Source organism: Glossina fuscipes, unplaced genomic scaffold (genome assembly GCF_014805625.2).
Source record: "Glossina fuscipes isolate IAEA_lab_2018 unplaced genomic scaffold, Yale_Gfus_2 1, whole genome shotgun sequence".
Taxonomy (NCBI): Eukaryota; Metazoa; Arthropoda; class Insecta; order Diptera; family Glossinidae; genus Glossina; species Glossina fuscipes.
In genome coordinates, this window is record NW_023998415.1 from 37,221,430 (window position 1) to 37,245,049 (window position 23,620).

The 23,620-nt window shown below is 34.5% G+C and overlaps 2 protein-coding genes across 8 annotated transcripts in view; one reads left to right on the top strand and one right to left on the bottom strand.

Annotated features, from left to right (window-relative positions):
• Positions 1-1,000: 1,000 nt before the first annotated feature.
• Positions 1,001-4,921, top strand: LOC119631357 (peptidyl-prolyl cis-trans isomerase D). Its single transcript, XM_038023496.1, has 5 exons — positions 1,001-1,139; positions 1,202-1,446; positions 3,717-3,908; positions 3,999-4,127; positions 4,190-4,921. The coding sequence occupies exons 1-5, from the start codon at positions 1,061-1,063 to the stop codon at positions 4,685-4,687; spliced, it is 1,143 nt and encodes a 380-aa protein (XP_037879424.1). The 5' UTR covers positions 1,001-1,060; the 3' UTR covers positions 4,688-4,921.
• A 1,797-nt stretch (positions 4,922-6,718) lies between these two features.
• LOC119631536 (protein furry) overlaps positions 6,719-23,620 on the bottom strand; it is a 110,912-nt gene continuing 94,010 nt past the window's right edge. For 3 of the 7 annotated variants that reach the window (XM_038023843.1, XM_038023839.1, XM_038023840.1), the window contains 17 exons: positions 23,036-23,207; positions 18,637-18,742; positions 16,018-16,159; positions 15,785-15,933; positions 15,559-15,724; positions 15,354-15,477; positions 14,647-15,264; positions 12,737-13,282; positions 12,539-12,672; positions 12,220-12,435; positions 11,643-12,149; positions 10,930-11,550; positions 8,953-9,003; positions 7,838-8,824; positions 7,538-7,783; positions 7,108-7,474; positions 6,719-7,034 (listed from right to left, as the gene is read on the bottom strand). In XM_038023843.1, coding sequence (XP_037879771.1) covers positions 6,844-7,034; positions 7,108-7,474; positions 7,538-7,783; positions 7,838-8,824; positions 8,953-9,003; positions 10,930-11,550; positions 11,643-12,149; positions 12,220-12,435; positions 12,539-12,672; positions 12,737-13,282; positions 14,647-15,264; positions 15,354-15,477; positions 15,559-15,724; positions 15,785-15,933; positions 16,018-16,159; positions 18,637-18,742; positions 23,036-23,207 — 5,343 coding nt within the window. In that variant the 3' untranslated portion in view covers positions 6,719-6,843. Of the gene's footprint in view, positions 7,035-7,107; positions 7,475-7,537; positions 7,784-7,837; positions 8,825-8,952; positions 9,004-10,295; positions 10,326-10,929; positions 11,551-11,642; positions 12,150-12,219; positions 12,436-12,538; positions 12,673-12,736; positions 13,283-14,646; positions 15,265-15,353; positions 15,478-15,558; positions 15,725-15,784; positions 15,934-16,017; positions 16,160-18,636; positions 18,743-23,035; positions 23,208-23,620 lie in introns of all 7 variants that reach the window. The other 4 variants (XM_038023844.1, XM_038023841.1, XM_038023845.1 and 1 more) reach the window with 2 other exon arrangements.

Below are 23,620 nucleotides of genomic sequence, written 5' to 3' on the forward strand. Positions count from 1 at the left end.
TCTTTCATATAAAATATTACATGAAATATATACAAGTTGACATATTTTATAATTGTTAAAACTTATCTTACCTTTTATTTAACAAGTTTCTCATGCTTTTTCTTCTTTATCGACACTACCGCTACTTAGCAAATGGTGTTGCTTATCATTTAACGCAGTCTTTATGAAATGGAAATTCTTTTGAGTTTAAATATGGTAATGCTATTCTAAAAATTGTGTGTAAGCACACTGACACAAAGGTGCATTATTCCTGTTTTCGGGTTAAAAAGTCATAAGAGAAAATCATAATGAAAAGTCGCACTACCGTATTAATTGATAGGAAAAAGCAAAAACAATGAGGAGTTATTTTCTTTTTCGGGTTAAAAACTTCCAAGTGATAAATACAATGAGCACCGGCACTACCGAATTGTGAATGTGAAACCAACATAAGCCACATATAGAAAGAAATAACAATAAAGAAGTTAATGTAAGAGTAAACAAGCTTGTTCATCAATTAGCGATAAAATAGATTGAATAGATGAAAGATTTTTGTACATTAATTGGTCAACAATTTGGAAATTACCATTTATTAGTGTCTAATAAAACAAATTGATGATATATATTTCAAGTTTAAAATAAATCGTTTTTATTGCTTGTTTTTCATTTCTTACACAATAATGCAAAATTGCAAATCACATAATATAAATAAAAATGTGCATTAGTGAGACAATGCAAGATTATAAAATAAACCAAAATGAGATATATAACTTTAAAATTTAAAAGAAACGATCATTAATCCTTCTTGTAACTTTTTCCTTTTTGTTTTATTTGTATGTATGACATACGAAACCTTATAATCTGTCAATTCCCATAAAGTTTTGAAAAAAGTCGGCAAAATTAAAAAGTCAACCCGTAAATAGGAATAAAGCTTCGTTGTGTTAACTCACGTAGGTCCCTATTAAACGCTTTTAACGTCCCTGAGCTACTTTTTTTGCAAAGAGCGATAAGTCTTTTTCACACTATAGCGCCTATAGTACGTAAACGATACTTTAACTTGTCAATATAAAAAAAAAAAAAAGGAATGGATCAAAAGTTATTGGCTCCAATCAATAAATCTAATCCTATAGTTTTCTTTGATATTAATATCGGTCGGGAATATGGTAAGTGTAAGGACTGGAAGAATGTTTTGCAAAATTAAATGGACAAAATATACCATTTAAAGCCGGTCGAATGGTTATTGAGTTGCGCAAAGATGTTGTACCTAAAACAGCAGAAAATTTTCGTTGCCTTTGTACCGGTGAAAACGGTATCGGTACAATGGGCAGGCCTTTACATTATAAAGGTGTATGTTTCCATAAGATAATGCGAGTATATGTGGTCGGATCTGGCGATATAATTAATAATGACGGCAGCGGTGGCGAGAGTATATATGGGCCTCTCTTCGATGATGAGAATTTCGAATTAGAGGTAATTAGATGTAAGATACCTGCAAACCAGAGACAACAAAATATATAGATGGTCCGGCATTTTATGTCAAAATTAAATCTAGGTGATTATTACGGACTTCTAGTACTTCTGTTATCAATAACAATGTAGTAATAGTAATGGTGTTAATTAACAGGTATTTGACAGCTTGTTCTTTCATTTTCATTACTTGTATGGGCACAGATTCTGTTAATAGCTTTTTGATACGACGTCGAGTTCTCTCAAACAATTGCAAAGCAGAGAAGCATTCAATTACGCGGATTTAGGTGACTATGATATACACATAAGATATGTACGAAAAAAACTAACTTTGAAGAATTCTAAAATGTATGTTCGCCAAATGTTTCGACAAATTTCAATGCAAATTTTCATATCATGAAGAAACTTTTTATTATTAATAAACATTATGTTATAGTTTATTATACGCCACTTTATCTAATTTACTTATTTCTATATTTAATAAATTTATTTGCCTATGCATGTACGTATAACAAATTTTATTCAATTTTCTATATCTAATAAGGAAAAAGGAAAGTTAGAAAATAACTCATAGCAAGATTATGGTCCATGAAGTTATACAATTCAAAATTCGACAGGGCAGGTTTGAATTGTAAAGAGAACAATACCTTTTTGGATTCGGGTTGGCGAGAAGAAATACCAGAGAGTACAAGTAACAAGAGCAAGTAACGATTAAAGAAAGACTTGTGGACGTATACGCACTAAAAGCAGATTGCTAATTAAGTAGGTAGGACGTTAGTGACCATACGTATATAGAAGAGGAAAACGATTGCGATATTGATTGTAATGATGAAGAAGGCACATTGGAAACTTTTATAACACAGCTAGAGGAAGAACAGACACGGAGGTACTTTTCAAGATTTGACTTTCATGATCAACGAAATTTTATAGATAGTCTGTGCAAAACTTTCAGAAATGTTGTATTTAAAAAACCCCAAAGATGGAATTTTTGAAATATACCGGTGCCAATATGAATTATACGCAGCATAATATATTATGAAAATAAAAAAAAATTCGATATTAAGAAACAAATTTTTGACAAGATTACGGAGAAACTGAACGATTGATTTACCACGAACGTTAACTGCGGTGAGCCTAGACAACGCTTACCGGACTTAATATTAAGAGTCTTATTGTACAAAAATTCGAAATTTTTAGGCCAACAGGTCACGGTATCTATCATATTCATTTTAGATCTAACCCATTTTGAGGCAGATAATATATCTTCGTTTGAGGAATGTACAAAATAAGTTTAAATATTCTGTCTTTTTTGCTTTATAGTAAATAAGCGTAAAACATCAAAAAAGTGTGGGCATAGCTGACTTTTCACATTTTCGCGCCAATGCATATAAAGAGTAGGGTGTTTCGTAAAGTAAATGTGCCTTCTACATTTTATAATTTGTGAGTTGTGAGCAAAAACCAATACATCTTTGTTTACGTTCTACTGCGGGCTTCTACTCTGACCAATTTGGCCTATTTTCAATACCAATCCGATTTCGAATGTTTTTAGCAAATTTGAAGTCGATATTGTAATTTTTGCGACCAGGAGGGTGCCAACAACAAACACCACATAGACGGACAGACGTGGATAAATCAATTCAGAAAATCACGCTGATCAAAAATTTATATACTTTATAGGGTCTTTAAAGCTTGCTTTTGAATGTTACATATATTATGGGAATAAACAAAACGAATATATCCTTATCTTACAGTGGTGGGTATAAAAATGAAATAAGTAAATTAGATAAAGTTGCATAAAATAACCCAAAACATCATTTTTTTTTTAATAATAAAAAATTTGTTCGTATTCCTTGTTATGAAAATTGTCATTGAAATTTGTCGAAGAATTCTTCAATATAAAATAAACGATGAGGGAAACACATATTTGCTAAATATATGTGTGATGTTTGGTTTTTTTCTTACATATCCTATATATGCGTACAATATCGCATATTCAACCTACTACGAACACAGAATTGTATGCCATTGAATCCTAATGCTCTTCTGGTTTAGAAACGTTGGACACATCATGTCACTAAACTGTTAACAGAGCCTATGCCTACACAAGTAATGAGAATGAAAGGGCAAGCTGTCAAATGGCTGCTATTTAACACTCTCACGACTGTTCGTAATCATCTCGTAGTTTGAATTTAGAAGAAAATTGTCGGACCATTGCATATTTCGTTATCTTTGTTATAAACCATTTCATACCAACTTTTACTTTGTACATTTAGCATAGCGAGGAGGGTATTGTTAGCATGGCCAATTATGGTAAACCGAACACGAACAATTCTCAGTTTGTTATAACTTCTACGGCTTGTGAGAATTTGAATGGCACCAATGTTGTGGTTGGTCGTGTGCTACGAGGTTTAGGCATTTTGGGTGACATGGAACAGAATACTACTGATGATGGCAAACCAACAAAAGTATAATATTCTAAAAAAGAAAAAAAAAAAAAACAGTTAAAAAAATTGTATAAAAACATGCATGGAATTTTTATTTTTTTTATTTTTTAGGAAATTGTTATAGCCGATTGTGGAGAAATATTGGAGGGCCAAGATTGGTGCATCAACGATAACGATGAAAGTGGAGATACATTGCCACCGTATCCACAAGATTGGATAGATAAATTGAAACCGCTTACAGTAAGCATGCAATCATAAGATATTTTTTTATCAATGTGATGAATGAGATAAAATTTCCGCAGACTGATGAATTATTACAAATACTGTTAAGCATACGTTCCGCTGGCAATCATTATTTTACTAAAAGTCAATTTAATGAGGCTCGACGGAAATATCGGAAAGCGAATCGTTATTATAATTTCTTTCGCAAACGTTTCAATTGGCAAGAATCGCCTCAAAATTCATACAAAAATGAGGAGTTTAAGGAACTGGATAATCTTTCAGTTCTAAATAATATAAATATGGCTGCAGTCGATTTAAAATGCCAGGAATACGAGAATGCGAAATATTGTTGCTCCGAGGCGTTAAGTTTGGATCCGGCGTGCAGTAAAGCTTATTATCGTCGCGGACAAGCCAATATAGCTTTAAAGAATTATGAGGATGCTATTGATGATTTACTTAAGGCTCATTCTCTTTTGCCGGAAAATAAGGAAGTATTGAATGAATTGAATCATGCCAAACGATTGCTAGCCGATTATAATCGTAAACAAATGCTAAGATTTAAACACCTATTTAATTAAGCGTAAAAATTATGTTATATGTTAAGAAGGGTAATGGACGCATTTTCGATTTTATATTAACCAAACGTAGCAAATGTAAAAATATACTCGTCATGTTTGTAAACTTTTGAATTCTTTTGAATGTGACCTTGGCCATCCTACGATTTTGATTTGATGTAATCCATGCCTCGTCCGATTGTTCTTAAATAAGTAAGAAGTCGAAATTGACTATGGTCACCGATACGATTTGAACTTCCAAAGAAGAAAAAATATAATAATAATAATAATAATAACTGAAAATTAGTCCACGAATGACATTTAGTTTGCAGATGTCGATAACTTGTGCCCGATCTGTTTAAAATTATCCTTTTTGTCTTTCAGTTCAGCATTACCAATGCAAAGAACATTTTCATCACCCAAAATCAAACGCAAACCGCGATTTCTATATGACTTCTTATCCAAGATTCGTGCCAAGATGAATACAAAGCTTTCTCATTTATTTTTTCATACAATACTTAGAATGTGCCTATATCCTTGTGTTAATTTTTAAATCTTAGAAAAAGTTAGTCTACTGAACCATTCAAAATATTCGATTTTTTGTTTTTTTTTTTTTTTCTTTTTTACTGAACATTTAATAAAATTTCCTAATGAAATTAACTTTATTTTATTTATTATCAATCGAACAATCTATATAGGCAATTTGTGGATTTGTATGGTCCCGATTTCCCTATTCCCATAGATCAAAAATAAATATACTAATATGTCCTAGGTAATGGATATGTTAGGTGTTTGCAAAAATTGTGATCACTTTTTCACTTGGAAAAAGCATTCGTTGTGAAAAAGTGATACAATATATATATTAATTAAAATAGTTACAATAATTTTCTACAACATTTTACTATATTCGTGGCAACGAAGAGATATCGTATCGAAGAGATTTGTATTCGTTTGGCAGCAATCCATTCACCGATTCATTTTCGCATTTCGCGTGCCAGCCAAGTCATGCTGCATTAACCTGAACAAGTGGTAATCAGGAGGCGCTATATCTGGTAATTACACTGGATGTGACAGAACTTTCCATTCGCCCTGCAACAATGTATCCTGGACAACTCTTACAACAATTGGCCAAAAAATGACATTTTCAGTCAATTCGTGTCGCCAGTTTTCAATCGGTGAAATGATCAAAGATGAAGTAGTACCACCATAAGCCTGTGAAGGTGTTTGGTAGGCTTCGACAGCCGATTTCTTCAAATAGACAATAAAAGTAATGGATATAGAAAAAGAAGAATTTTGAAAGCTCCACGATTAACGTCGACGAAACCGTTATTTTATGTAGAGTATGATCAAAACCATCGAATTTAATCGTTATATACCCTTCCCCATTTTTACCTGTAAATGTCGCTGGCCAAGACTTTTGCAAACACCTAATAACAAGTAAACGATTACGCAGCCTTCATAGATTATTTGAAAAGGTAATCGAAAAATGAAAGCTATTCCAAGGAATCATTTGAATCATTTGATAACATGTCACAAGTTAAAGGGCAAATGTGCACTGATTTGGTTGTTTGTTTGCTATATAATATGACTGATCTTGGCTGTTCATAGTTTTATAGGAATGATATGTAAGGCATGTCTCCCATTACACATTCAACTACTACGAAGGCAAGAAAAGCGAGGAAATTAGTGTCTGTTACATGGTCTGACCGTCACAATCAGCGAAATTCGCACATAAAGCACAGAAGCAGATTATTAAAAAGCTTTACTATTAAAATGGTTTCGGATGACGATAAGCGTTGATGATTATGAGTTATTTCACTTTCAATCATTTAATAATGAGCTTTATTCATTTTCTTCTATAATATAATATTTTTGATTGTGTTTCATTTAACAATTTTTTTTTTTTTTATTTTTTTTTTTTGGTTGAAATTAATGCAGAATCCAAATATATTTAAAAAAGTTTTTCCTAAAAAAAATTTTAAAAATTTCTAAATTTACAAAAAAAAAGTTTCTAAGGAAGTTTCAATTATATAACAAACTAAGAAAATTTGTTCGTTTTTTTTTTTACATCTTTTGAATCAAAAAAAAGAATAAATAAATAAATAAAATAAAACTTGTTCCATATTAAAATACTTTCGCGTTACAATTCAGCAAATCTCTTCCGTTTTTAAATGATCCTTTTAAAGATTCGTCACAACATCGCTGGAATCAGCTGTTCTTAGACCGGCTGTTATACAAGCGGCACTGTTAGCATAACTTTTTAAATTGATTTCCATAGTGGTCAAAGCACTCGAAACATGATAAAGATTTTCAGAGAGTATGGCATACACTTCAAAGAGTTCGGAATCTGATTTGGAGACAATAAATGCTTCTGAAATTTTCAAAAAGGACGTATAACTTTAGCATCAGATTACAATACCAGAGTAGAATCAGATTCGACCTACCTTGACGATCTTTCATGATATTTTGAGCGTAAGTGTTTAATATTATCGACATCTCATCGAATTTGAGACGCGTATCCAAGTTGCTGTAAGCGAATATTGTTAGGTTTGGATTAGAGGTCGTCATCTGGGATATGCGTTTGTATTGACGCACGTGTGTTATAGCCGCTAACCATTTCTTGCCGTCAATTAACTCTTGCAATGTGCTCTCAAATTCGTCATTAGACATTGGTAGGCCAGGTGAAGGGGTTGGTGTATGTTCCCCCTCCGTGGTAGAATTGGATGTGTCTAAGATTTCTAATTCAGCTTCGCTGACACTGCGTACTAGAGCATCGCGCACCAAAGCATATAAATCCGAAATGTCATGCATCTATAAACGCCATAATGTAAAAAATTTTAAAAGCCATAACCTCTTAACTGAAGTTATAATTACGTTTTCAGTTTGCCGAAAATGATTGACGACATTCGAACTAATTTTGTGGTTCGATTCAATCAAGAGCAATAACTGGAACATCAGTTTATACAAGGCTCGACCTAAATCTAAGACCACTTCAGTTGAAGCTGGATCGAAAGGCATATACGGTATGCTAGAAGTTGTCGCCAAATCCAAACCGGTTACCGTTACATCATTCTCATTAAATAAAGATAGCTTGCATGACGACTTTACGGTATCCAAACACTTTAAATAGTCATAGAATTTATATTAAATCGTTTACTTTTAAACAAGATTTACCTCTAAAACTTGATCTTTTCTGTCGAAAAAAGTTTCCAAGTGCTCCTGTATTTCTAAAACGTTGAAACGCAAAGTTTCAAATAGTCGAGGAGTTGTCGTTTGATTATCACTGCACCAAACTCGCGGTGGATCGGCCCGCGAACTTAACAAATCGGTGAATAAGGAAATTCTATTACCCAATTGGGATCCAATACCGGTAAAGAATTTTTTGGCCTCTTTGGAGATACTAATGGTTTTAAAAGTTAATTCTTTAATAAGACGGTACAGTTGCAGTAACAGTTCGGACGTATGAGCTGAAGGTTGGTTCATTAGCATAGATTGTAATTGTTTTCGCCAGTTTTCCTCCGCTTCATCTCTTACCGCTGCGCCGAAACGTATGATGCTGGGAAGATGAGGTGAAGCATTGCAAGGCGTTATGTCGCCTAGATCGCCGGCACTTGAGCCGCTGGTATCACTGCGCGACACTGAATTACGCCGGCGTCTCTCTCTCAAACTCAATGACGTGGGCGGTCCAACATTAAATGTTGTCTTTATAAACGATTGGCGATGGTCTTCGTCAATAGGCGATTCAGATTCAGCCTCTTCATCTGAAGAATCATCAGCTGTTTGCCGTCTACGCTTACTAAGTATAGGCGTTTTATCGCTGAAACTGTCCTCTAATGCTGATGAATGGCCGCCTTTAATGGACCCACCAGCACCACCTCCAATCCCACTAACACCCATTCCACTACTGCAATTGAATATATCCTCTTCACCTTCAAATAATTGATGTCTGCGTACACCCCAATTAAAATTGTCTGTCGATTCACCGGCAATGCTGTCTTCATACTCCAGGAAATCGAAATCTTTGAATACTGTAAAATCCGGTTGACCGTCATCACGCCTGGAACCGCTACTCAAATCACCCTGTGGGCCGGAAGTCTCTTCGGTTGAAGACGCCGCAGATGATTGTCTTTCCATTAAGTCCGATGACTGACTAAAGATCACCTAAAATAAAGTTAATACAACAACAAAGACAATAAATTAATTTTCAATTCAAAAAATATCATTATCATGTAACACAGAAAGCATTGAACAAGCGAACTTAAGCGCATATAACAAATTGAGAGTCTTACACTTTGTCTGGTATGTATAATAGATCCGGTTAGAAGCGTAGGACTTAAAGACTGCATTTCGTTGGTCATGCAGAAAAATTTTGTTGAAATAAACAACACAGCCACAGAAGCAAAATAAAGAAAAAATATGCAAAGAGCTATAGAATGAATGCTGAAAATGCGAAAGACAAATTGAAGTACTTAGAGAATGATTAAGCCATAGATAGTCGTTATAGTAATAGTTAATGGCTACCCCGATCAGTAATACACGGTTAGAAGGAGACACCCAAAAATTCAGAGGTCGGTAAATCTCAACAGACACATTAGATGACGTAGTGTTTGTCGTACACAATCTCTGGCAGTGAACAAGAATGCATATTAACATGAATCGCCTACCTGGGTCTGAGCAGCATAGAGTACCAGTGAGAGAAATTACACTAAAACACCTTAAGCAGTTTGAGCGCGCGTTGCATAAACCGAGCTGTGCTGACAACTGCTGATCATAAGAGGATCACATAAAAAATGGATGCAGTTCATTTTATGATATTCCTAATCCTTTCTAATTATTATTTTCTTTATAGAAAAGCCACAAGACTGGATTCAATTTCATTCATACATAACACGTCCATTTAATATGCCAAAGCCAATTGTTCTCATATAACGACTCTTTCAAAATAGGGCGTTATATGTGCAGTGGTCGTAATTCGTGGTTCAATCCAATCACTTTTCAGTAAAAATTCGTCACTGTGTCATAATGTATCTGTGTATTAAATTCTCCAAAACATTTCGAAAAACAAAATCTATACCGTAAACACAAATACACATAGACAAACATCTTGCCAATAGTCGAACAGATTGTGATATAATGAAAGTTTGTTCCATTTTAAGTTTTTTTGGATATTGTATGCGCATCGGCGCAAGTAGAGCACGATATAGTAAGAACGTCATGTCTCTTAACTGCACGTTCACGTTACTGATGTAGGATAGCATGCATTAATTAAATATTCCAATCCAAGAGACATGTTGTCTAGTCCGTTAGTCGAATGTTTTCAATGCCAGGCTGATACTAATAGGCATCCAGTTATGGGCCAAACTAGCCGTGACGTAGTGTGAAAACATAAGCAGACCGCTGAAGGTAGACTGCCAGGGCAAAAATTTTAAATTCATTAAGATAAAAGTTTTCTTAACTAATGTCCGTCCGCATGGCAAATGTAGAAGAAAATTTAACTCTAGAACATGCAATTTTATTGTGTTCAAAAACAAAAATTGAAGTATATTTACACATGCATAAATACATACAATCATAAATATCTAAATAATTCAAATACACTTTGGCTTTCGTAGAAAATCGAAATGATTATTACCTTGGAGCATATGGAGTTAATGAAATCATCCTAAAAACATTTCAAATGCAATGATCGTTATAAACTTGTATATATATCGTATATATATATATATTTATATATTTATATATATATATATATATTTATATATGTATATATATCGATATATGTATATATGATATATGTATATATATTTATATATGTATATATATCGATATATCTATGTATATTTATTGTACATGTCTAGATATGTCCTATATTTATATATATCGTATATGTGTACATATGTATACATATGTATATATGTATGTCGATATATATATGTAAATATATCGTGTATATACATATATATATATATATATATATATATATATATATTTATATATATGTATATTTGTATGTGTGTGTATACATGGGTGTATATATATATATATATATGTGTGTGTGTGTGTGTGTATCGGTATATGTGTACGTGTGTGTGTGTGTGTGTGTGTAAAATATGAAAAAGGAAACATAAAATTATTCTCTAAATAAAATTCTATGAAACAATATCAAAAAAAAAAAAACAATAAAAATCATATCATGCAACTATTAAAACAAAACTGAAAATATCAGTTTTTCTTCTAAAGACAAAATTTTCGTTTAAGCTTCTTACCGAGGGCGATTTAGGTAGACCGACTCGTTGACCGCAAGTCGTTAATAGATTCACTAAGCATTCTCTGACACGACTTTGGCACATCCAAGGACGCTTCCAACCGCTTAGAGGTGCTGTGTCGGCTGGTGATAGGCTAGCGCTACGTCGCGGTGAATTGGGCGTGCCCGCCGTGGTGTTGTTATGTTGCTGCTGATTTAAGTGAGCATTATTGTTATTATTTCCTGATTGTTTACTAATGGACGTTTGAGAATGTAGATTGCTAGTCGAGGATGTATTACTGGACGAAGATGTAATGGTTGTAGTAGCTGTACTGTTAGATATGATGGTTGTCGTTGTGCCACTGCCACCACCGCCACCGCCACCACCCCCCGAACCGGAGCTTTCTTCTGTTTTTAGTAAGATGCGTCGTCCTATTAACGGAGTTTGTGAGACGTCAAATGTAAATTCCATAGTGCGTCCGGCTAGTTCCTTTTTACAGAACATATCCGAATCCGGATATGTACCATAGAAAGAGAACGATAGACCGACGCTGCCGCCCTCGCTGGGAGGCACTACTTGTAGTGAAGAGCTTCGGGTAACAATTAACTTTAAAATCTTCAAAGAATCCTTCCAATTAACAGTCTGTAAGGCCAAAATAAAAAAAACAAAAAAAACATCGTACCAAATCATATGAGAGTCTCTTCCATTTTGTATCTATAACTTTGTTTACTAACCTCCAGATATTTTCCTATTGCCCTCAACAAGTCGCTATTTATAGTTTGAGCCTGCTGCGTAGACAAGTCCACATAGTGTAACATGCAATGCATGACATTTAGAACAGGGACTTGTATTTGTGGCGGTCCTTTCTCCAACACCTCAATTAGAAAGGCGAGCATATGCAACCCCATGTGAGCATATGTATCGTGTAAATATTTCACTACACATTTCGTCCATTGAAAGGATTCTTTGCAAAATGTTTTTCGACTGTATAGTGTCATTACGGTGCCCAGGTTTTCCAATTTAGCTCCCAATTCTGATGAGACCTGCGCAATATTTTCAGCACTGCGTATACAAATCTCATTAGCATCTTCGAAATGTAATAACATGTACGGCAGTAAAGCCATAACATTCATGGGAAAAGCGCAACTCTGTGTGGGATCACAAACTGGCAAATTCAACAGCGGAGCAAATTGAGAGAGCAAGGTAATGGTGGGTTCATAAGTTGTTACATGAGTGCAGCCCTGTTCAAATGGTAGAAAGTTCATATTCTAAGCATATATGTGAATATTAGGTTAAGACTTTTGTAGTTACTTTTAAAAGTAAAGCATGTACTCCTGGATAGCCGGCCCATTTTAATTGTTGTTGCAATTTTTCCACCTTATCCCTGGCATCTGGCCTATCCAAAGGTAGACGATGCAGGACACGTGTTAATAGACGCAAAGCCAGTAGAAATTCATGCTCATAATCGCTTTCCAATAAAGATACCGAAAGCCAAAATAATTGAGCCAAAATTGTCATTTTGTCATCCTACATACCGCGAAAAGGAGAGAGAGAGAGAGAGAAAGAAAGGCAATACGAGACCGACAAAAAGCTGTTTTAACAATTTTCATTAAAAGTTCATCTCTTTTACCTGTGTGGCAGTGTCACCTAACATTTTTAGACTTTGCGCACTTCTTGAACGGGACAAAGCTGATCCACTGGCTATACCAAATTTAGCCATATTACGTTCCATATCCAAGCAAGTCGCACGATTGCGCAATTCAACTAAGAAAATATTACAATTATTCGATTCATTAATATTTAAAGGTTGTCAGTACGTCTCGCATACCTTGCTTATCGCACGGCGAATTGCTACTTTTGCGGGCGCAATATGACACTGAATAACTTGTACTTCTAGCATGAGATTGTAATGAGAAATTTGGCGATTGTGGTGTCATGCCGGAGGGCGACTTCTTACCGCCAGCCAATATTGAGTTTGTTCCACCATCTTTATTATTTAAATTTGGCGTGCTCTTGAATATGTCTTTCATTACGTCCAATGGACGAAAATCGGAGTCTAAACTATCAACCGCCGCTTCAAGAGTAAGTAATAGTTCGGTTACATAACCTTGCATATCTTCCCCTTGCTCGGCCACAGTTTCCACCAGACGTGACAGTATATCGGAGAGCATACGAGAATTTATTGGTACATTGAGAGCACGAAAAATTTGCAAGCAACGTCCAGCGTAATGACGTGACGAACATGACAAGCCTAATTGTAGAGCCGTTTGAGCCCAACGTTCCGCGATACGAGCTTGCGGATAGCTGTCAGAAAATACTTTCACAATGTGTCGCAAAAAACAACTGAGTTGTTCGGCTGATTTTATAGACCATACTGCGAAGAAGAATGAAGAAAAGAAAAATTGAAAATTGTCGAAAATATGCAAGAAACATATATAAATATAGATATGTGTGGGAAGTGTATATTCACTCTACTCGAGAACTGCATTTTATACCCTAAGGCCTCTACGACAAGTACTGATTGATATTTTCCTTCTCCTCGCGGATATTTTTGGCACTTTTAATGATTTCAATCATAGCAAAAGTGTTTCTTAATTTCAATCTAATACTCGATACGCATACTTAATATTAAAGAATTGGAGAACCTTTCGACAATGGATGCCTAGTAAATAACGCTAAAAAGACTAAAGACGAAGAGGAGTATATTACGATTACTCACTCTTTCGTAAAATTCGGCAATACACGCTTTATAGAACCAATAAAATACATGTCGTCTTCCTTCTTGGCGTAGGATTCTGAGTAATTTGAATTCTGTCCATCTGTCACTGATTTATTGGTGACTAAATCCGTGAACCTGTAGTGAACCGAAATATATTTTCGATAAGACATTTTTAGCTAAGAAAGGAACAATGGTAATCAAAGGACGGTAGGGAGTCCCTGCGTTAGTACATGGGGACGTTGTAGCTTAGATCTAGCGATATCGCTAGCGTCAAATTTTACAGAAAAGGATCAGTTTACTCCAAAAATAAATCAATACAAAAGTGTAGCCTCGAGCCATGCATTAGGCTGAACTGCTCAACTGACTGGGCTAGCTAGGCTATAAACTTTTCAAGAACTGAAACAAACACAACAAAAGGTACTATGTATATAATATGATAAGCTCATAAGGGCAGTCTCCTATTATTTTATTTTAGTCAAACTCTTTCCATAGATTACTTGTCCCGCTTTAAATTGAGCTTGTTTACTATGGATGATACAAGTTCGTTGATTCTTTTTGTAGGCTTCCATCAGTCACCTCTGGGATAAACACAACAATGAAAGTGAATTTCGCTTTAATACAGATTAAGTTGCCTGGACTCAAAAAAACAGGACTTTCAAAATCGAAAGGTCTGAAAGGAATTTGCAAAATTGGAGGGAAGATTAAGTAAATAGCATCGATTTGTGTGGCTGAAGGCAAATAATCTCGACTAGCAACTCAATTGTCGTGGTGGGGTTCGAATCTCGAGGGCGGTAGAGTTTTTAGTAAAGCGGATAGCATTAGATGCTAGTCCTTTAAGACTTTAATCTTAGAATTTATTTTGCTGACTAATTTAATAATAATTTCAAAAATATACTCAATATTCATTTATACGTCATAAAAAAATGACGTAAATTTTGTTTCCATTGCTTTAATAAGAATCACGTAACTAAGTATGAGTTCAGTGAATATTTACACTAATTGCTTAATTTTGTTTTTACCTTTTGCTGTTATATCCTCATAATTCCATAGTGGTTGACAGGTGTCATGTGCTAAAAATTTCAAGAGACTTTTAATTACATGCGCTATTGGCATCGTCGGACCTGGTTGCGGTGGTGCATTTTCATCGGCAATTATTAAAGGAACTTCAGAGTTTTCGCTTGTATTAGGATTTATTTGTATGGTGTTACCTACATTTTGACCACTTGTAGTCGATGCCGCCACCACTACCACATTGGTTGTTGTTGATTGCAATGATAACTGTTGTTGTTGTTGTTGCTGTTGTTGTTGTTGCGTTTGTTGATGTTGTGATGACGATGATGGTGGTTGCAATTGCTGTAGACTGCTATTTGATAACTGCGAAATCGGCTGCTGAGGGTGTTGATGTTGTATGCTCTGATGTTGCGTCTGTTGCTGCTGTTGTTGTTGCTGTGCGGTATTTATGTTTGTAACCATAATAAGCTGCTGATTAACTGTATGATAAGGCATTTGATTATTATTTGTCGTCGATTGTTGCTGCTGTATAGCGTACATTGCATTCGTGCCAATTGTAACTGGCGTAATTACGCAACACGCGGGATTCATATAATATAAATAACTATCGAATTCCTGCTGAGATTCTAAAAAAGCAAATACAACAAGCGTAACATTATTGCTATGTAGGGCAACAATAAAGAATAAATTAAGTTTTAATGAATAACTACGCTACCTGTAAAATTATTATCGATCACTGGCAATGAAGGTACCGTTAAACCCAGATCTAACTTAGTAGTGGCACTGTTTAATAAAATACGTGCCACGGTTAAGTGATCGTTGTGTTCAGCCAACACAATCTAAGAAGGCACAAGGAATGTAAAAATAGAAAAGAGAATTTGATAAAAATCTGAAGAGTTGGAAAAACACGATCAACTTACCAATAAATTCATGCACAGCTGTTTGCAATGTTCTCGGACAATAACGCGTGTATGATCCAAACCTAGGAGCAATATATGCAACATTAAAGGTAAATGTAGCGTCCAATCGATACCTGGTATGCCATCGACTACAATTTCTGTTAATAGCATTACAGCGACATTGCATCTATTAATAAATTCGATACATAACGGAACGAAGAGAATGTATTGCACAAAGTGTACGTACCGATGAAAACCGCTTATAGGCAGACTAACATCGGGTAAAAATTCGGTGAGTGGAGCAAAGTAACCGCCATATTCGGGCATGGGTAAGGGATGAGGTGGAACATTACCTGTCTCGGCACTACGTAATTCGACATTTTCCTCTTGACGCAACTGGAAAACGAGAACAACTCAATGAAATATACTTTTACTTTGCCATTTTATCTAAAAATAAAAACTAATTAAATCTATACAAACCTCAGGATCGTTAATTAGAATATCTTCGGGACGGGGTAAGATGGAAGGGCCAGAAGCAGCGCGTATTTTATCTGCTCCACGCGGTGGTCGATTGTTGGTAGATTGTGTGAACGCACGTATACCACTATCAGATTTGCAGGTTCTTGGTAATTATGACAAAAAGTAAAAAATTATTTTTAGTCAAAAGTGACATGAAATATTTACGTATTCCGCTTAGCTCGAAATCTTTAATATCCACTATTCACTAATACTTGTTCGATTATTTCAAGTTAAAGAATTGATTTACGACATGAACTAACGCAGTCAGCATGCATCGTTATTAGTATTATAATTTTTATACCCATCAACGAAGGATGAGGGGTATATTCATTGTGTCGAAACATTTGCAACGCTCAGAAGGACACTTCACAGACCCCACAAAGTACATATATTTTCGATCAGCATCAAATTCTAAATCAATTTAAGCATGTCCGTTTGTTCGTTTGGCTGTCTCTCCTTCTATCCAATGTCTGTTTCAAGCATTCCCCCGGCCGCAAAAATGCAGCTATCCTCTTGAAATTTAGCAGAAATATTTGAAGTTCTTGCGCGCCGGTTGATATTGAAAATGGGCCAATTCGGTCGAGGGACACGCCCACAGCATCACATAAATTAAGAACACCTATGTTTTTCAAAAGGAATGAAAAATTGGTTTTTTGATCATCACTCATAAATTGTTGCAGACAAATTCACGAAAATTTGAAAACATATCTCTTACATATTTTTTATATTATAGTGAATCAAAATTTAATTGTTTTTTCAATGCCGTTATAACGCAGAGAAAGAAGCTTCAAAAACCCCATAAGTTTCAAATTCGGAATACACCTAAGCATTTTCGTTTATTTACATTCTACCGCTCGCTTTTACAATGAAGATATCGCTTACAATCTTGATAAAGAATTTGAGATTGACCTTAAGTTTTCAAAGAATACGCCTACCATGCCCACACGTTTATGTGCCAAAACCTGTCAACGCCTTTGTTTCCCGTTTCCCGTTTTCCGTGTTACTCATCAAGTACAACACATACACCATACAAATTTCCACTTTTTTTCTAAAAATAGAAAAAATCAACTGCGTCCATCCAATATTGTGGAGTGTGAAAATTTAGTTCTTTTCATTTTTTCTTTTTTTTTTAGGGCAAACGATTCGATTCGGTCACGACCGAATATAATTTGCCTTCTTGTTATAAAATATCTTTTTCTTAGTCTGCCTGCAAACGTGTATTACTTTTTTACTTTAATGCGGACTCGAGCTCGAGGAACAAGTGAAAGTCACATTGGCGACAAATCAAGCGAATAAGGCGGCCGGTCTAACAATTAAATATTATACTTTCGCTCACTACTATTCCATTTCCATTTTTTTTATTTTTATTTTTTTATATACAGCCTTTGTTAACAATATTTGTTATTTCCAGCACTTATGCGAACCGATCAGATCATCGATTTTTTTAATATTTTATATCTGTCTTTCAAGTGAAAACGAGGCTCGGGTGGGCATTATTTTTATTGCCTTCACGATCATTTTAGAATCGCCTAAAACGGCTAAAAGTTCCGTACATAATATTCAAGTTGTCAAGAGCGGTTTTTCCACGCTGGAAGCGAGTCGAAACCGTGTCGGTCCCTCTGGCGATTGTGTGGAGAAGGTTTTGACTACTACGTCACGAATTTGGAATAATGGTTATAAAGTTATACAAGTTTTTGACGTTATCTCTGTCATTTTACAACGCGTACAATATCGTATCTTGAAGCAAACAATCTTCGAAGAAAGAGGTTGAGAAATGGAGGAGCAATGGTAAAACCCAATGAAAACTTTATTATAAAAGAAAGATAAGACTTTAAAATTCGAAACAACACTTTTTATTATGCGTTTCTCTGATCTATTGGTATATCTGCTATATATAAGATCTTTATATCAGGCTTATATTAGGGTGAATTAGGGTGGTTCTTAAAATTTGCGCGAAATTTTTGGTATACCTAGATGGAACGTTGGTGTTTGTGTGATATAAGTTTCATTTGTTTACAAACTTTCTTATTTAGTGTATGTTAGTGTGGAAACGGACCGACGTAATGCATAGCAATAATTGAAAAGGAATCAGTCACTACGAACTACTTGAAACCTGATGAAATGATCGCATCAAACGCAATTAGTCGAGCTAAATGACGTGCTTGCGGAAAAAAGACCCAGGGATCGATCTTCAAATCGGTCTGGACACGTTTCTCGAGTGTGGCGTATTCTTCAGACCCATGTTCTTCTCGTTAACCCTTGGTCATGTCACTGCAGCCATCTTTAGCAGACTAGTCGTAAAGTTTAAGATGGGCGACAATGGGTCGATAACTGTTTCACTTAGGAACCACGAACTTTCTACATAGAGGGCATCGGCTACCCGACAAGAAGTAAAAACTCATAGATAACGATAATGAACATTTCAAGCTGATGATCGAGCTTCGTAACAAGTATAGTTCAATAATAAATTTGTATTTATTTTTTTTTTAGAAATGGACTGAATTTATTTGCACAACTATTGTAATGCATCGAATAAACGTAACATCAAGTGATTTAAACTATTTTCGTTTAAATACTTACCCAGTTTTAATGGGATCCTCACCACTATGCCGTTTTGTGTGAATTGTACCTTTTTCTACGGTCAGATCTTGTATACGTGAATCATTTATGCCACCAGCAGGTTGACCTAATTCAAGACAAACAATGTATTATGAATGGCGTTAGGATAAAAACAATCTCATATAAAGCAAATTTTGTTTTTCTTCTTTTTTTTTTTTTTTTTTTTTTAAACGATAACTTAATCGAAATACAAGTACATGCAAATGCACGTATATGCTGTCTCTAAAATATACTAACAAATTGCACAATAAAAAAAAAAAGAAATAGGTAAACAAGTAAGGAAATTATATTCGGTCGTGACCGAATTTTCTACACCCATCATCGTTATCTTAAAAGAGACAAGTAAATAAATAAAAGGATTAAATTTGCACGCTGTATAGTATGGAGTAGGCGTGGCTTTGAAAAGTTGGCGCGTCAAGGTCAATTTTAAATTCTTTTGCAAATTTGTAGGCGATATCTTCATTTTCACTAGCGCGAGAATGCTTACCATAAATACTAAGTAGTTGCGCAAACGCACAGATGGACAGATGAACAAGCAGACATGTTTACGTGCATGCAAGGATTGTAACTGGCCAAGAATTTATACACTTTATGCGACTATTGCATCTTGCTTCTGGGCATGATAGAGGTATTAAAAAAAATAAATTAAATTTTAATATATTATAATATTTGATAGGCATGATCAATTTTTTCCATTTTGATACATTATACGGTAGTACAGTATGGCCCACAGAATATGCATTCGAATTTCTGTACATTTATCTGCAATGGTTTAGGAGTAATGATGAAAAAATCAAATTTTTCATTCTCTTTGAGAAGCAGAGGTCTTCGCAGTTTACGTGGCACTGTGAACGTGTCCTTCGATCAAGTTTTGATCCATTTTCGATTGCAATCTATGTGGAAGAACTTGCAACGTTTCTGCCAAATTTGAAGTCGACGAGTTCGACTGCGGCCACGAGAATATTTGCAACAGACATTAGTTACAAGGACAGACAGTCAGACGAACAGACGGAAATGCTTAGATCGATTCAGAATTTGATGCTGATCATGAATGTATATACATATACATATATATATATATATATATATATACTTTGTGGGGTCTCTGAAGCTTCCTTCTGGTCGTTGCAAACGTTTTGACAAAATGAATATACCACTCACCCTTCGGTATAAAAATAAATAAATAAAGAAGTAAATATATAGATAGCTTGTTCAATAAATTTGCTCTTTGCTATCACTTTAAACATTTTTAGTCAAGGTGTGCCTGTCACTTTCAAAAGGTATATGTATACATATATCAACCGGAGATGTTTATCTATACGTATGCGTGCATTTTGTGCGCTACCGGTAACGGTAACCATATCAAAATCAATATTCGATATCTGTGTAAATGTTTATGCTTTCAAATGTTTATCTAAGCTCTTCGGTTCAATGAATGTAAATAAGTACCGTTACGCCTAGAATGTTGACATAAGATGAGGGCATAAGCCAAGGTTAGTGGTTTTATGCATGCATAAGCTAAAAAAGACAGAACGAAGACATTTGCTTGCATGCGAAAGGATTCAAAAGGAATTTTTATTAAGATGAACACTAAAGCTATATAAAGAAAATATAAATATATATAAATATATATATATATATATATATATATAAATCTGTATTAAGAATCAGTTAAATAGATAAAGGACAAACATTGGGCTAATTTTAATTTGAATGAATGCTAGCATATATCATACGAATATTTTTGAAACAATTTTCTTAACCACTACATCATCTACGCATTGTACAATATGTTCGCGTATTAACTCGAATACGGGATTTCTTTGAATCTTTTTCTTTTGATTACAGGCTTCAAATTGAAACAAGTAAATCTTATTCATCTTTATAGTAATTCTCCTCTTATATCCTTTATTTAAAGTGGACATTTAACGTAGACGAAATAGAATTTATGATGCAGACCAGGTAAACCGGTACCGGTATTCGGTGTAATTACCTCAGTTATTATTCAGATATTATAAGCGGAAATTATGATTGATGAACGAATCATGGCTTACCAGAACCGACCTAACTGAAGCGTTCATCATAGTAAGACCAGGGTGAACATGCGAAAAGACATCATAAAGTCATTTTATAGCATCATGGCATTCGGTCCTATATCGCAAAACCGGTTCACGAAAATTTCGTGGCGCTAAACTTGGACATGCCGGTTTGCTTTTCCCCGTCTTAATTCTCGTTGATTGTCTCGCTTCTGATTAGTCTTTAATTTAGTTAACGACTTATAGTCAGACTATAACGCTTTCCGATCCCTGGAGGCATACACCCAAAGGGGACCCTATTAAGTATATGTATTCTTGATCGGCATGAAATTCTAAATTGATTAAGTCACATCCGTCTGCGTGTCTGTGTGAGATGTGTTCATAACAAATCTTTTGATGATATCGACTAAAAAGTTGGAACTTAATACACGCAGCTTGACATTGAAATTGGGCCAAGCGGGCTTTCTCAACCAAGGTGTATGGCTTTTTGCTCATAACTCACAAATTATGAATGATAGAAGGCTGAAATTTGTCACATTTACTTTACGCGAATTTCTAGCATTTATGTGCACAAATGAGAAGAATAGGCCATGTGTCCATGCAAAGCTATGAGTGATTAAATTATCTTTTTTTTCACTTTTTTCAGGTTTTTGTGCTTAGCAATCACAAGGCAAACAAGATAGAGTGTTTACATTGCTTCAATGAAGATATATTGTCTGCCAGAGAAGGCGTTAATTCTAAAATAAATATGATCAACACCCCGATTCCCGTGGATTAATCGTTTCTTGATAGTGCCAACGATATGCGTATCAAGGTAAGCTTGTTAATTCTAAACTAATTATGATGGATCTCGGGACGCTGTAGACTCGTTCGTTTCTCTTAATAATATCTTTTAGTGGAGTAAAAGATGAGAGGTAATTTTTATCCCACACACATTTATTGTCATAATAAATGAAAGCAAGGGACACGCTAAAGATTTTAACGTTGGTGGGTATATGGGATTCGGCCACAGCCGAATATAACTCGCTAAAACATTTTTAAAAAGTAAATTAACTTAACTCTACTATATAACCCTTTTTTTTTTTGTGTCATTATAAAAGTAGGCTCTGTCGCTTGAGTAGTCTTCTCTCAATTTGTGCGATGTCGATATTGCTTTATGAACTTTGAAATTAACTGGCGAGGTTCCGCTCGATGCTCGATTAGCGCTGCGAAAATTCAAACGAGACACTTTCGAAATTTTGTACATTTTTTCAATAACTCGATACCCAATCTGAAAACTGTTTAACTAGCCATCTCGCTGCCTAAAATTGTTCATTCTAGCATAGGGTCGCTCGAACTTTTTTTATTCGGTGAGCGATTATTCGTTTGGGCGAATATTAATGGGTCCCGTCCCGTGAACCCTTCAATTAGTTTACTTTCAATCTGGGAACTTTTCAAGTACTTCAACTGGTACAACTACGTCCTTTCGTTTGGGTGATTGGGCAATCTATACCTGGTCGGGGTTTTTTTGCAATGTTGATAATGAGTCTGAAAAATGCATTTGGTGAATAATATTTCATTTCTACAAATGATATATTCACGGCCAACAATTAAGTATAACTGAATTGAAAAGGTGTTTTTGGTTTCGTGCAAGACATTTGGACATTATTTTGGAATTAAAAAACCTTTTCTAGTAAATATTTTTGATCAATATTTCGAGCATAGAATAAATTTGAAATTTTATAATATAATTATGGAGGATAGTTTTTTTTGTCAGCTCTCTAGACAATATATTAACTAATGCATGTTGAATTTTTTCATCCATACATTTTCCCAAAATTTCATAATATATTCTTAGGATTTTAAAAATTCAAGTTTTAAAATCACTTTGTGATTACTTTGATTATGGTTTTTGTTTTTGTTTGGAAGATTTATTTTATATAAGAGAGAAGTAAAAGGTATTATTTTATATTGAAATTAAATTAACATCTTTATTTGTTGTCGTTAATGAAAAATTAACAAATTCAACTTTAACTGTTATGTCTTGCGTCGTCCCTAGACTTGCCGAATAAAACTCTTTAAGGTCAAATTAAATCAGTTCATTATGTCATCATATGGAACGTTAATGTTCCATTTAAATTCAAATTTCTATATCAAAATATAAGCAAACGATTTGATTTAAGTTTTAATTTAAGGTTTAAATATTTTGTAAAAAAAAAAAAAAAAAAAAAAATTGCAGCAATTTCCTGGAATCGAATAATGAAGTTTTCAATTTATATCACACACATACACACACACACACATACACACACCCATACACGTATAAAAACTATTTAAATAATTACCATCAGCTGAATGACTGGAAGCCTTTCGCATGCTTGTTAAACGATAAAATGGCGGCGTTTCCGTGCGTTCAATTAGGCAATTAAGTGTTTCAACCGTTTGCAATTCAGCCATTAATTCATCCAATAAACGATCAGGACAAGTCCGAGCCAAATATAAGGCGACGCGTTTAGCCTGCAAAATATAATAATTTCAAGAAAATAGAAAAATCAAAAATAATTGAAAAACAAAAAAAAAAAGCAAAGAAGGGAATTGTATTCAATTAGGACCGAACAGTTTAATAACGTTATCACGCTAGTTGTTTGGGGCAAGATTGATGATAAAAAAAAAGAAAATTTACCTAACAGAGCAAATTTAATTTTCGCAATCTACAATCGTTTTGTGTGAATCTAATGTGGCCTCGGTGCTGGTAACGTCTACGCTACTCTTACTTTTTATTCACTTTTATATCGGATAAAATATGTGCCTATGAAAAAAACAAGCGAATTATCGCTCATACACCTATCAAACATATTTAACATCAAATAAAATTTGATCCGTAATTTTATTTGATGTTAAATATGTTTGATAGGTGTATGAGCGATAAT